This window comes from Heterodontus francisci, chromosome 1, assembly GCF_036365525.1.
Source record: "Heterodontus francisci isolate sHetFra1 chromosome 1, sHetFra1.hap1, whole genome shotgun sequence".
Taxonomy (NCBI): domain Eukaryota; kingdom Metazoa; phylum Chordata; class Chondrichthyes; order Heterodontiformes; family Heterodontidae; genus Heterodontus; species Heterodontus francisci.
Window position 1 is genome coordinate 162843261 of NC_090371.1, and position 15669 is coordinate 162858929.

Genomic DNA, 15669 nt, shown 5'->3' on the forward strand with positions numbered 1-15669 from the left:
ATTTAACTCCAACTTTGTGTTGACTGAAGTAAGAGCAGGACTAGGACAGATAACTGGCCTCGGTGTCACCAATCTGGGGAGTGGTAAGAAAATCATCCAAAATTTCCTGCTTGCTATTAAGTAACCCTTTATAGAAAGTATGTGGATGGAAGAGATTCATCTGAGATGATAAAACACCTTATAGGTTTGTGTGTGAAGAATTGCCAGTCAGGTATAATACTGGAAAGATGCCAACCCATGGAGAACTATATTCACCATCAAGTGCACTATGGAACAGAAGAGAAAAAAAAAACTTGGAAGTGAAGAGACTGAAGACCCAGAACAGAACCCTAACCTGTTCCCTTCACAGACAGATTCTTTTTAACTTAACAATACTTTCTGCTATCACGTTCATTAAGCCAATTTTTAAAATATAAAATCAAAAAGGGAACGGTATAAAAGGAACATCTTTGTTCAAAAATATCCTCATTTTTGAGTAAGAAAATTATACTCTCATCAGGTTATTTCAACATTTAAAAATGTCAATTATATTGCCACTATGAAAACCTTTAGCTAGGGTCTCCCTCCCTCTTGGACATTCCACAAGGAGTATCCAGAAATGGCACCCTTGCAAATAGGAAACGCAACTTCAGACAAGTCCAAGGGCTGCTCTGCAAACAGACAACTCAGGGGAAATCACACTACGGGCAGGAAATTTTGAGGTCTGTATTGTGGTTTGCAAGGACCAGATGAGACTACATTTCCCTCAGCCTGGACTTAAGTTGTAACTCCTGCTGTTTACAATGTAGTAGTCCCTGGGCATTGGGATTTTCCCCTGAAATTGGGTGGCCTAACACTGACAACGCCACAGTTGAGGGTCTCTAAAGGCACAGTTCAAATGGACTTCAATAATGTTTGGAGAAGTAACTAGAGAATCATTTTCTTACATAATATAAAGTGGTAGCACTTTGAATAAAAAATACTTTCTCTATGCTTTCCATTTCTTTAATGCCTCCAAAAGATTCATATGGAAAATTTTATTGAATAGCTTCTGAAAATCCAAAGAAAGTGTTATTCACTTGATAGATCTTGTCTATTGTTAATTTTCAAATGATGGGCAATAAATTCATGATGCATGACTTATTGCCTTCTAAAAATCACAATAAATAAACTTTGGACTTGTGCCATTTTATTAAGTGCTCAAATGCATTTTTCCTATTACTTACATTCGATTAAGTGGTTTATAGTTAACCAATTCTTGCTTCTACCCTTTTTGCCTATTGTGATTACATTAACCATGCCATATGTATAAAATTCCTATTACTAAGAGTTACAGACATTTTCTCACCTGTTCCTCTGAAAATTCTAGGGTATATTCATTTACTCCAGGTATCCAGTAGGTACATTTATGAAATGATTTATTAAAATATCGATCCCATACCCAATTTAGCCTGATCTGGAATTGCTTTCTAGTGCTGCCCATTGGACAAAAAGTAAGCAGGATACTGGGCCTACTGCTTACTGAGGTCTCCTGGAACTTGTTTGATTGCCTTTGCAAGTCAGCAAGAAATTAATAATTTTATTTTCCCCTTATTGGCCTTGAAGTTTTCACTATCATTTTGCCTCTCCCAGGAGATTACGTGACTACTGGTGAAATGGGGGGGCAATGAAGGACATGATGTTAAGTTGATGGTATAGGACAGGCTTCATAGACCAGGTATTTTCCTGTCCGTCATTTTCACAGGTTTGTAAATATGGCTGATGAATTCATTTAATATCTGCTACTTGCTGATCCCAAACATATTGCGAACCTACTTTATCCTTTAAGAAACCTTCTGGCTTCCAGGATTCCACCCATTTTACTTACATTACATTATAGGGAAGTAGTGACACCTAAGTTACAGGATAAAGGTAGCTGGGTGACCGTCAGGGAAGGGAAAGGGAATAGGCGCACAGTGCAGGGATCCCCTGTGGACGTTCCCCTCAATAATACGTATACTGTTTTGGATACGATTGTGGGGGACGACCTATCAGAGGAAAGTCACAGTGGCCAGGTTTCTGGCACTGAGCCTGGCTCAGTGGCTCAGAAGGGAAGGGAGGAGAATAGGAGAGCGATAGTGATAGGAGATTCAATGGTCAGAGGAACAGACAGGAGATTCTGTGGTCGCGAACGAGACTCCCGGATGGTATGTTGCCTCCCGGGTGCCAGGGTAAGGGATGTCTCGGATCGAGTCTACAGGATTCTTAAGGTGGAGGGGGAGCAGCCAGAGGTCGTGGTACATATCGGTACCAATGGCATAGCTAGGAAAAGGGATGAGGACCTGAAAAGCGAATATAGGGAGTTAGGTTGGAAGCTGAAAGGCAGGACGAGCAGAGTAGTAATCTCAGAACTGTTACCGGTGCCACGTACTAGTGAGGCTAGGAACAGAGAGCGAGTGCAGCTGAACACATGGCTACAGGAGGGAGGGATTCAGATATGTGGATCATTGGGATACCTTCTGGGGAAGGTGGGACCTGGACAAGAAGGACGGGTTGCATCTGAACTGAAGGGGCACCAATATCCTGGGCGGGAGGTTTGCTAGAGCTCTTCGGGAGGGTTTAACCTAGTTTGGCAGGGGGATGGGAACCGGAGCTACGGATCAGTGGATGGGGTAGCTGTTGAACAGGCAGATACCGAGTGCAGAGAGTCTGTGAGGAAGGTTAGACAATTGACACGACAAAGTTGCAGCCAGTATGATGGGTTGAAGTGTGTCTATTTTAACGCAAGAAGTGTCAGAAATAAGGGTGATGAACTTAGAGCATGGATTAGTACTTGGAGCTACGATGTTGTGGCCATTACGGAGACAAGGATATCACAGGGGCAGGAATGGATGTTGGATGTTCCGTGGTTTAGGTGTTTCAAAAGGAATAGGGAGGGAGGTAAAAGAGGTGGGGGAGTGGCATTGCTAATCAGGGATAGTATCACAGCTGCAGAAAGGGAGGTCATCGAGGAGGGTTTGTCTACTGAGTCATTATGGGTGGAAGTCAGAAACAGGAAAGGAGCAGTCACTTTGTTGGGAGTTTTCTATAGACCCCCCAATAGCAACAGAGACACGGAGGAACAGATTGGGAGGCAGATTTCGGAAAGGTGCAGAAGTAACAGGGTTGTTGTCATGGGTGACTTCAACTTCCCTAATATTGATTGGAACCTCCTTAGTGCAAATAGTTTGGATGGAGCAGTTTTTGTCAGGTGTGTCCAGGAAGGTTTCCTGACTCAATATGTAGATAGGCCGACTACAGGGGAGGCTATGTTGGACTTGGTGCTTGGCAACGAACCAGGCCAGGTGGCAGATCTCTCGGTGGGAGAGCATTTCGGTGACAGTGATCACAACTCCCTGACCTTTACTATAGTCATGGAGAGGGACAGGAGCAGACGGGATGGGAAAATATTTAATTGGGGGAGGGGGAATTACAATGCTGTTAGGCAGGAACTGGGGAGCATAAACTGGGAACAGATGTTCTCAGGGAAATGCACGACAGAAATGTGGAGGTTGTTTAGGGAGCACTTGCTGAGACTGCTGGATAGGTTTGTCCCGATGAGGCAAGGAAGGGATGGGAGGAACCTTGGATGACAAGAGATGTGGAACAGCTAGTCAAGAGGAAGAAGGAAGCTTACTTAAGGTTGAGGAAGCAAGGATCAGACAGGGCTCTAGAGGGTTACAAGGTAGCCAGAAAGGAACTGAAGAATGGACTTAGGAGAGCAAGAAGGGGACATGAAAAAGCCTTGGCGGGTAGGATTAAGGAAAATCCCAAGGCGTTCTACACTTATGTGAGGAACAAGAGGATGGCCAGAGTGAGGGTAGGGCCAATCAGGGATAGTGGAGGGAACTTGTGCCTGGAGTCGGAGGAGGTAGGGGAGGTCCTAAATGAATACTTTGCTTCAGTATTCACTAGTGAGAGGGACCTGGTCGTTTGTGAGGACAGCGTGGAACAGGCTGATATGCTTGAACAGGTTGAGGTTAAGAGGGAGGATGTGCTGGAAGTTTTGAATGATATGAGGACAGATAAGTCCCCAGGGCCAGACGGGATATACCCAAGGATATTACGGGAAGCGAGGGAAGAGATTGCTGCGCCTTTGGCGATGATCTTTGCGTCTTCACTGTCCACTGGAGTAGTACCGGATGACTGGAGGGTGGCAAATGTTATTCCCTTGTTGAAGAAAGGGACTAGGGATAACCCTGGGAATTATAGACCAGTCAGTCTTACGACGGTAGTGGGTAAATTATTGGAGAGGATTCTGAGAGACAGGATTTATGATTATTTGGAAAAGCATGGTTTGATTAGAGACAGGCAGCATGGCTTTGTGAGGGGCAGGTCATGCCTCACAAGCCTTACTGAATTCTTTGAAGATGTGACAAAACACATTCATGAAGGAAGAGCAGTGGATGTGGTGTATATGGATTTTAGCAAGGCGTTTGATAAGGTTCCCCATGGTAGGCTCATTCAGAAAGTGAGGAGGCATGGGATACAGGGGAAGTTGGCTGTCTGGATACAAAATTGGCTGGCCCATAGAAGACAGAGGGTGGTAGTAGATGGAAAGTATTCAGCATGGAGCTCGGTGACCAGTGGTGTTCCGCAGGGATCTGTTCTGGGACCTCTGCTCTTTGTGATTTTTATAAATGACTTGGATGAGGAAGTGGAAGGCTGGGTTAGCAAGTTTGCCGATGACACGAAGGTTGCTGGATTTGTGGATAGTGTGGAAGGCTGTTGTAGGTTGCAACAGGACATTGACAGGATGCAGAGCTGGGCTGAGAAGTGGCAGATGGAGTTCAACCTGGAAAAGTGTGAAGTGATTCATTTTGGAAGGTCGAATTTGAATGCGGAATACAGGCTTAAAGACAGGATTCTTGGTAGTGTGGAGGAACAGAGGGATCTTGGGGTCCATGTCCATAGATCGCTCAAAGTTGCCACCCAAGTTGATAGGGTTGTTAAGAAGGCGTATGGTGTGTTGGCTTTCATTAACAGGGGGATCGAGTTTAAGAGCCGCGAGGTTATGCTGCAGCTCTATAAGGCCCTGTTTCGACCACACTTGGAATATTGTGTTCAGTTCTGGTCGCCTCATTATAGGAAGGATGTGGAAGCTTTAGAGAGGGTGCAGAGGAAATTTACCAGGATGCTGCCTGGACTGGAGGGCATGTCTTATGAAGATAGATTGAGGGAGCTCGGGCTTTTCTCATTGGAGCGAAGAAGGATGAGAGGTGACTTGATAGAGGGGTACAAGATGATGAGAGGCATAGATAGAGTGGATAGCCAGAGACCTTTTCCCAGGGTGGAAAGGGCCATCACCAGGGGGCATAATTTTAAGGTGATTGGAGGAAGGTTTCGGGGAGATGTCAGAGGTAGGTTCTTTACACAGAGAGTGGTGGGTGCGTGGAATGCGCTGCCAGCGGTGGTAGTAGAAGCAGATACATTGCGGACATTTAAGCGGCTCTTGGATAGGTACATGGATGATAGTAGAATGAAGGGTAGGTAGTTAGTTTGATCTTAGAGTAGGTTAAAGGTTCGGCACAACATCGAGGGCCGAAGGGCCTGTACTGTGCTGTACTGTTCTATGTTCTATATTACCAAGAGGGATCAAAACATTTTTAAACCATTAGCAACCTGCATTCTATTTCCAATACCTCTTCTAACACTAATTTTAGTCAGCCTTCAATGACTTTTATACAACTCTCAATTCTCACTGCAACATGGAGTGATTGAGGCTAACAGCATAGATGCAATTAAGGTGAAGCTACATCAGTGTATGTGGGAGAAAGGAATAGAAGGTTTTCCTGACAGTCTATTTTTCCTCACCCTTTCATTTACATAACACCTCTCATGATCACCAGTCTCAAAGCGCTTTACATCCGATGAAGTACTTTTTGAAGTGTAGTCATTGTTGTAATGCAGGCAACATGGCAGCCAGTACGTGCACAGCAAACTCCCACAAACAGCAATGTGATAATGGTCGGATGATCTGTTTTTGAGAGGTCAATTGAAGGATAAATATTAGCCAGAACACCGGGGTTAACCAGAGATCAAGGAAGATGGAAGAGTATGTGTGGACCATAAACACTGGCTTAGACTTGTTGAGCCGAATGGCCTCCTCTATGCAGTAAAATTCCATGCAATTCTATTTGCAATCATTAGGTTGTTTTTCACCTCCTTGTTTACTCAATGGGATCTGAGTCTGGTTATACTATTTGCTTTTCTTTGTTCCAAAGGATTAAAAACCTTTTTCACATTCATTAAAGTATGTACATTCTTTTAAAACTTTTATTTATCCTGTCATTTTTTCTCTCTTCTAGTCACAACATCATACTTAAGCTGCTTCTGACGACCCAAGGTTGCTCTTCTGCAGTCTTGTACGTGTGCATCATTTTTAGTTTTGGTATTCCTAATATCAGATCTAAATTAGTATATATGACTGCTAGAAAAAAAAAAGTGTTAAATCTTTTGTTACAAAGGTTAGTGAACACCTCTTAAAAAAAGTTATGCCTATTTCATTACTTGCAAGAGTAATACTAACCTTTCAGTGGATCATGCTCAGCTCTCATTATATCAATAAGTGAGTTTTCAAGTGAATGCATGTTCAAAGAGTCATACAGACGAGTGCGATCCTGTAAAAAGAAAAGTACACTCAATATGGTATATACTGATTATATATTGTTTAGAATCATGGTCAACAATGCAAGATTACAATACAAAAGGCATGGTTTGTTACTACACTAACAGATCATAAATAGCATGATTATTGCTGTCTTGTCAAACTCTCCTCAGTTATCAATTCATTCTAGACTACAATATATAGCCTTTCATTCACACACATAATCTGGGAGTTAAATTATTTAATTGGCTTGCACTTGACCATAAAACATTATTTAAAAAGTGATTTAAATTTTTAAGACAAAAACAGACTGCATCATGGCTGCCCATGGAATATAAGAACAGAAAGCCAGTGTGTCAGACCTGTGTGCAAATTTGATATATTGGATCATCTGAATGGCCCGATTGCATTCTTGCCATTGGGAACCCTGGCAAGACCCAATACCTGGAAGTGGGGAAGGAAAGATGCCTACTGTGACAGTTCAGAGTTGGTCTGCAGCAGGAGCTACCATGGTCAGTGCTTCCTATCTGCTGTCAGAAAACAGAAGATCTTCGTCTTGATGTTCCAAAGGGGCTCACCTGAGGGGCCACTGTCTGCCCCTCTCCGCTGCATTGATTGGAGAGGGGCACGTTCAAGACCTGAAAGCTTTGTTCAGCTGGCACTGTTCCAAATGATCTTCTAGTATCCTCCAACCTCGTTTGGACTACAGCCTTGGCCTGTGCCTACAACAGGCGCAGGAAATCTACTGCACCTTAGGGAAGCTCCAGGTAATCCCTGGCAACAAGGCAATGGAGTCCTGGTGTTACAGGTCTCTATCCCCATTTCTTCTGCTTAGCACCTAGTGAAGAAGCATTCCCCAGGGACTGATCACAGGAAAAATTGATACATAGCGTGCATTAGTACAAATGAATATGAATCAATTGAAATGTCAGTCATGAATTAGCTGGTTGGTTTTTCAACTCTATGGAGATACTTAAGAAACTCCCTTATGCCACTTATCTTCAATTGGCATAATGGGCCTTCAATTTCAGCACCTATTCTCCAGATATTTGATGGTGTCCCATATTTAACTATGAGGTAACAAAATATAGACTAACATCTACCTTCAACGGAAGAATGGCTGAAATGTCACAAACAAACAACAAAAATTTGGAAATTATCGAACACTAAATTGTACAAAAGTTGTCCCAATATTAAATTTATTTCAGTATGTACATTGCACACCAGAATTAAAGTCACTTTTAAAAAAAATTATTTCAACTATAGTTTAACACCGATTTTAATTCTGGGAGGCCATGGTGTAATGGTGGTATCACTGGACTAGTAATCCAGACCCCTAGGCTAATGCTCTGGGGACATGGTTTCGAATGCCACCATGGCAGATGGTGAAATTTAAACTCAAATCAATACATCTGGAATTAATGATGGCCATGAAACCATTGTCGATTGTTGTAAAAAACCTATCTGGTTCACTAATGTCTTTCAGGGAAGGAAATCTGTCATCCTCACTTGGTCTGGCCTACATGTGACTCCAGACCCACAGGAATGTGGTTGACTCTTAAATGCCCTATGAAATGGACTAGCAAGCCACTCAGTTCAAGGGAATTAGGGATGGGCAACAAATGCTGGCCTAGCCAGCAACACCCACGTTCCATGAATGAATAAAAAAAATTACAGGATCCGAAAAAATATGTTCATCTATTAATCCCAACGTTGCATGTTTCTCTTGAGATATTCCATGACTGTTTGACTGGCTCGAACTTATATTTCCAAGTAAATTCTTTCAAATGCTTTGAGCATCTTACCAGTTATAGTGAAAATTTAAGAAGTGTTTTGAATAATGTACAACTACTCATATTGTACATAAATACTTACATCAGCTTCTCCTGATTATTAAAGGTTTAATTTCATTTTTGTTATTCAATGCAATGAATTTTCCAAACAATGCATCAAGGTCAAAGCAAACTCAGAAAAATAAGACTACCTGTACTGCAAACTGTACTTACCCTTGAGATGTTCCAAACAAGAACTCTGTTACCAGCCAACAGTATTCAGTAAAAATGTCATTTCAAATTTACAATGTCAACTGAAAGTAGCTCAATTTTTCAATTGAGTTTACACACAGATACACAGAAAATAAGGCTAAATTATTGGGGGAGGGGTGGAGGGAGAAAAGAAATGAATAATAATGTAAACATTTTCTTTTTGAATGCATTTACAATGCTGCAATACATAGTGACCAGAACAATTCTTCCCCCATTGATCTCAAAGAATTCAACCTACGTGATAATAATTTAGTTATAAATCAAGACTATTTTAGAAGATATTCTGTTCCTTCCCTCAAACTGCATTTTAAAAATGGTAGGTCAACCAGCTGATGGAGGTAAACTCTTAAAGAAGTTCCATTTCCCAGGGCGAAAGTGGCAAGACCTGAAGCTGTTAGAAAGTTAATCATTTCATGGCTCTGGATGGCAGGAACAGGTAGTAGGCTAAAGGAAATCTAACTTGCTCATTTGTATCCTATGGAATTTCCCCAAATCATTCTAATTCCAATTCCCATCATCAAATTCATTAGCTACATGCCTTCCAGCAGGGATGCCCAATCTGTGCAGTTCTTGGGCCCTGTCACCCTGTCTCTAGAAGCCCAGGAATTCAAACAACTGAAAAGCAGATTATTTTTTGTAGAAAAGCAGATTTTTTTTTTTGAAAGGTGAGAGATTAGTAAATGTTGGTATGCAGAGGGATTTGGTTATCGTTGTACATAAATCACAGAAATTAACATGCAGGTACAGCAAGCAATTAGGAAAACAAATGGTATTTTAGCCTTTACTGCAAGGGGGGTTGCAGCATAAAGAGTGGGAAAACCTTGCTGGATTTATATAGGGCTTTGATGAGACCATACCTGACCGTTTTGGTTTCCTTACCCAAGGAAGAATATGCTTGTCTTAAAGGGAGTACATTGAAGGTTGCTGAGATGAGAGGGTTATCCTACGAGGAAAGGTTAAGTAGACTGGGCCTATATTCTCCAGGGTTTAGAAGAACGAGAAGTGATCTCATTGAAACGTATAAGATTCTTAAGAGATCTTGACAGGGTAGATGCTGGGAGGCCATTCCCCAGGCTGGACAGTCTAGAACTAGGGGACATAGTCTCAGGATATGGGGTTGGTCATTTAGGACTCAGATAAAGGAGAAATTTCTTCACTCAAAATGTAGTGAACCTTTGGAATTCACTACTTCAAGAGCGCTGTGAATACTTAACTGTTGAGTAGATTCAAGACTGAGATCAATAGATTTTTGGACACTAAGGGAATCAAGGGATATGGGGGTCAGGCAGGAAAGTGGAGTTAAGGTCAAGGATCAGCCAAGATCTAACTGAACGGTGCAGCAGACTCAAGGGACAGTATGACCTACACTCTTATTTACGTTCTTATAAGGAGATATTCAAACAGTTATGGTCAGGGATCAGTTTTAAGGAGCATCTTAAAGGAGGAAGGAGAGAGAGAAAGGTTTAGGCAGGGAATTCCAGATTTTAGGGCCTAGGCAGTTGAAGGCACAGCTGCCAATAGTGGAGAGGTGAAAGTTGAGGCTATATAAGAGATCAGAATTAAAGAAACGCATTGATCTTGGAGGGTTGTGAAGCTGGAGGAGTTTACAGAGTTAGGGAGGTACAAGGCCATGCACGGATTGGAAAACAACTTATATTTATAAAGCGCCTTCAACATTATAAAATGTCCCAAGGTCTTTCGCAGGGGCATTATAAAACAAAATATGACATCAAGTCACAAAGGAGATATTAGGTCAGATGACCAAAAACTTGGTCAAAGAGTTAGGTTTTAAGAAATGTCAAAGGAGCAAAGCAGGGTTGAGAGGCAGAAAGGTGTATTCCAGAGCTTAGGGACTGGACAACTGAAGATGTGGTCACCAATGGTGGAGCAATTAAAATTAGGGATGTCCAAGAGGCCAGAATTAGACAAGCGCAGACATCTCGGACGGTTATGCGGCTGGAGGAGATTACAGAGATAGGGAGGAGTGAGGCCATGGAAGGATTTGAAAACAGGGATGAGAATTTTAAAATCAAGACATTGCTTGACCAGAAGCTAATGTAGGTCAGCGAGTACAGGGGTGATCGGGGAATGGGACTTGGTGCGAGTTAAGGCATGGACAGCAGAGTTTTGGATCACCTCCAGTTTACAGAAGTTGAATGTGGGAAACCAGCCAGGAGTGCGTTGGATTGGTCAAGACCAGGAGTAACAAAGGCATGAATGAAGGTTTCAGCAGCAGATGAGCTGAGACAGAGGCGAAGTCGAACAATGTTATGGCGGTGGAACTTGGCAGTCTTAGCGATGGCGCAAACAGGGGGTTGGAAGCTCAGAGGTCAAATGTGATACCAAGGTTGTGAATTTTTTTTTAAAATTCGAGGCCAGACACAAAGCCAAGATAGGTCCGTGAGCACAGGATTGATGGGTTAACAGAACTTAGCCCGAGTTAGGATATGGGCAGCAAAGATTTGAATGAGCTCATGTTTACTGAGGGTGGGAGGCCGGCCCGGACAGTGCTTCCATAGTCAAGTCTGGAGACAACAAAGGGTTACATGCATCTACATTTCTCATTCAATAGTTTTGCTAAGTTTGAATTTGTTGGCCTAGGAAGGGCTTTTTCTCTTTGGCTTAGGTGATTGTGACATCAGTTTCTATTAGCATCAGCAACTAGCAATGTACATAAAATTAATGGAAATATAGATTTAACTTTACTCCAGTGTACACAGCTATGCAGCCAGGACAGTTCACTGCAATTTATTTTTTAAATGAACTTATAGTAACACTACAACCTCAGATTGCAGTTTCATGTTTAAAATGCAACAGAATAATTGAGAAGCAAAATAATTGATCTTAGGATTCAGATGACAATTGTCATGGTCCTGTAGGTTTTTTTTTTCGGGAATATGCAGTTTGCTTTTTAGGCTGGCAAGGGATCAGTACTGCTTGAAGAACCAGCAAGCCTCACGAATAATAGGAAGGTGCATTTTCGTTGCCTTAGAAACAGCCATTTGGAGACTGCGATTCAAAGGGTGCATTCTCGTTACCATAGATACAGCCACTGGGAGTGAGTCTCATGCAATACATTTGTTACAATTCAGTTTTGAACTAGCTTTTAGTTGAAGACAGTTTGTTCTAACAGGCAGACAGAGGACACAAGAACATAGACAGCTGTGGTGTTTAACACATTTGAAAGAGAGCTCTCAACCATTTAAAGTGAAGAAAGAGGATTTTAGTCTGTTTAATTATTATCTCAAAATTCTAAAACATCAAGCCAAAACAGAGTTCTCTGATAATTTAAATTGAAGGGAGGGAAGTTAGATTGTGACAATCCTTTATCCCTCAAAAACTCTCAAGTCAGATTGATTGTTGAAAGTGCTTGCAAGTCATTAATTGTCAAAATTCGCTGGAGAAGGAAACCAACATTCTGTGAGGACTTCAAGCATCATTGGACTGTAAATTTGCAAGGACTCATTTTTTTCTATTTAAATGTTGTTTATATCTTCATAGTATTTAAGAATTTAGCTCTTCTAATTAAAGAGTTAATCTGTTGATTTAAAGACACCTGGTCTGGTTAGCCTCATTTGGAGTTAATAGATGGTACAATTTGGCTGGGTCTTTCTTTAGTTTGGAAAGTTTTAAATGATATGTTAGGCGATCTGTGGAGCGATGGGATTGAATTATCGGTGCGTTGGTCCCACCACAATCAGAATCGTATATTTTGATTGGGGGCTTTGACAGGAGCTGTCGGTCATAACATATTTATTGGGGGCTCGTCCGTGATTTGAACAACATATTAATTGGGGGGGCTCAATCAAGATTTGAATCACATATTAATTGGGTTTCTCTGGATTTGAATAATATCTTAATTGGAGGCTCGCTTGCTCACAGTTGAATCAAATTTAATTCGGTGGCTCGCGTCTGGGATCAGAATCAGTCTAATTTGGAGGGCTCGCATTTGGAATCATAGTAATTACTCGTCTCTGGGATAACATTTAAATTGGGGTTTTGCATTTGGCATCAGATTAATTGCTCTCAAGTATGGGATCTAATCAATTGGAAACTTGATTGTTGGGATCTAAATCTGACACCAATTACAAAGAAATTAAAAGAACCAGCTCTCTTGTATAATAGGGTACAGTCTCTTCTTTGGCCTCCTTATCTCGAGAGACAATGGATAAGCGCCTGGAGGTGGTCAGTGGTTTGTGAAGCAGCGCCTGGAGTGGCTATAAAGGCCAATTCTAGAGTGACAGGTTCTTCCACAGGTGCTGCAGAGAAATTTGTTTGTCGGGGCTGTTACACAGTTGGCTCTCCCCTTGCGCCTGTGTCTTTTTTCCTGCCAACTACTAAGTCTCTTCGACTCGCCACATTTTAGCCCCGTCTTTATGGCTGCCTGCCAGCTCTGGCGAATGCTGGCAACTGACTCCCACGACTTGTGATCAATGTCACAGGATTTCATGTCGCGTTTGCAGACGTCTTTAAAGCGGAGACATGGACGGCCGGTGGGTCTGATACCAGTGGCGAGCTCGCTGTACAATGTGCCTTTGGGGATCCTGCCATCTTCCATGTGGCTCACATGACCAAGCCATCTCAAGCGCCGCTGACTCAGTAGTGTGTATAAGCTGGGGATGTTGGCCGCCTCGAGGACTTCTGTGTTGGAGATACGGTCCTGCCACCTGATGCCAAGTATTCTCCGGAGACAGCGAAGATGGAATGAATTGAGACGTCGCTCTTGGCTGACATACGTTGTCCAGGCCTCGCTGCCATAGAGCAAGGTACTGAGGACACAGGCCTGATACACTCGGACTTTTGTGTTCCGTGTCAGTGCGCCATTTTCCCACACTCTCTTGGCCAGTCTGGACATAACAGTGGAAGCCTTTCCCATGCGCTTGTTGATTTCTGCATCTAGAGACAGGTTACTGGTGATAGTTGAGCCTAGGTAGGTGAACTCTTGAACCACTTCCAGAGCGTGGTCGCCAATATTGATGGATGGAGCATTTCTGACGTCCTACCCCATGATGTTCGTTTTCTTGAGGCTGATGGTTAGGCCAAATTCATTGCAGGCAGCCGCAAACCTGTCGTTGAGACTCTGCAGGCACTCTTCAGTGTGAGATACCATTGTTATGGCATCAGTGGTTGTAGCAGAGTTTTTGGGAAAGCAGAATGTTTCCCTGAGTGACTTGATTACTTTAACTAAGAACAAATAAAAAGAATTGGTAGCGAAATTGGGGTTGGAATTGAAATCAGGTGCCAAAAAAGCAGAGGTCATTGAAGTAATAGCTGAACATCTGGAATTAGAAGATGATAATACAGATGAAGGGCAATACGAGGAACAAGAAGGGGAATATGAGAGACATGAAGGTAATAGGTCCAAGACTGATGCAGTGGAATTGGCTAGGATTCAGTTCGGAATGAAAAAACTGGAGCTTCAGCAGGAAAAAGAATTAAGAAAACTTGAATCGGAAAAAGAGGAAAGGGAAAAAGAAAAAACAATAGCAAAAAGAAAACTTGAATTGGAGGAAAGGGAGAAAGAGAACATTACAGAGAGAAAGTGAAAGGGAAGAGAGGGAATTTAAGTTAGAAGAGATGGAACTAAGACAAAGGGGTAGTCTTAAATCCAGGGAAAATTCAGGTCAGGAAGAATCTGAATTTAGATCAGGACCCAACGAGAAGTTGTTTAAATTTATATAGGCGCTTCCTAAGTTTGAGGAAAGGGACATAGAAGCATTTTCTCCCACCACAATCAGAATCGAATATTTTGATTGGGGGCTTTGACAGGAGCGGTCAGCCGTAACACAGTTACAAGTCATAATTTTTACTCTTGCAGCTCATTCTGCCAGCTGAACGCCAATTATATATTAATGTCCAGAATCATTCCTTGATAATCCACTTAAAGGGGAAATGAATCTCAGTCGTCAATATTCTCATCTTGGGTTCAGATAACCGTTTGTAATCACGGCAATTTACACTTATTTTAACTAGAAGCTCTTTGGACATTCATGGGAAAAGTCGCTCCATGTGCTTCCGGTGATGGAAGAAGCTAATCTGTTGAAACAAACTGCAAGTTTCAATCTAATCCAACAGGTATAGGAGGAGAAGCAACAATGTACTATATGATTTTACACCATGTGAATTTGCTCTGAAAAATGTTCTTAGAAGAACTGGCAGGCCTCAAAGTTTCAGACAGCGTACTCTGCCCACTGCCTGGAGGAATAACTGGAACGGGAGAAAAGAGTCAGTTTATATATGGCGGAGAATGGAAATATGGGCAGGATCTTACCGCTAATAGTCATTACATATTTTCGTCATCCAAGAAGCTCCACTCCATTCTTCATACCCACAAAGACAAGAAACCATCTCAACAAACCAGGAATTTAGAGTATACCATGCAGACCCGTCCATCCATCCACATCGGAGAACCAGACCGCAGCCTACAGACTAGATTCAAGGAACACAATGAATGGGACAAATCAGCTATCAAGCACGCTCAACTCAACAACCACATCGGATGGTCCAATTCCAAACCCATCTTATCCATTATGCACTGGCATACAAGAGAAGTCAGGGAGGCCAAGGAGATCTATCAACACCACACTGTCCCACAAGATGGTGGCTTGTTCATCAGATATCTGGCTACCCCTACATCACCACCTGCTCTGCAGTCAATATACCCCGACAAGAACAATAGTATGTATCAACTTACCATGATATAGAATAGCTGACCAATCAGCAGCAAGAACAATGTAATGACCTATCTCAGAACACAATCAGCTGACCATAGGAAACAGGAGCAGGAGACGACCATCCGGCCCCTCGAGCCTGCTCTGCCATTCAACCAGATTATGGCTGATCTTCTACTTCAACGCCATTGTCCTGCACTATCCCCTTATCCCTTGATATATTTTTTAATATCTAGAAGTCTATTGATCTGTCTTGAACATACTCAATGCTGAAGCTCCACTGACCTCTCAGGTAGAGAATTCCAAAGATTCACCACCTTCCGAGTGAAGAAATTCCTCCTCATCTCAG

At 42.3% G+C, this 15669-nt stretch overlaps 1 protein-coding gene across 1 annotated transcript in view; it reads right to left on the bottom strand.

Annotated features, from left to right (window-relative positions):
• LOC137373102 (cytoplasmic polyadenylation element-binding protein 2-like) overlaps positions 1–15669 on the bottom strand; it is a 193730-nt gene that overhangs the window by 126702 nt on the left and 51359 nt on the right. Inside the window, 1 exon segment of the mRNA XM_068037976.1 lies at positions 6527–6617. Coding sequence (XP_067894077.1) covers positions 6527–6617 — 91 coding nt within the window.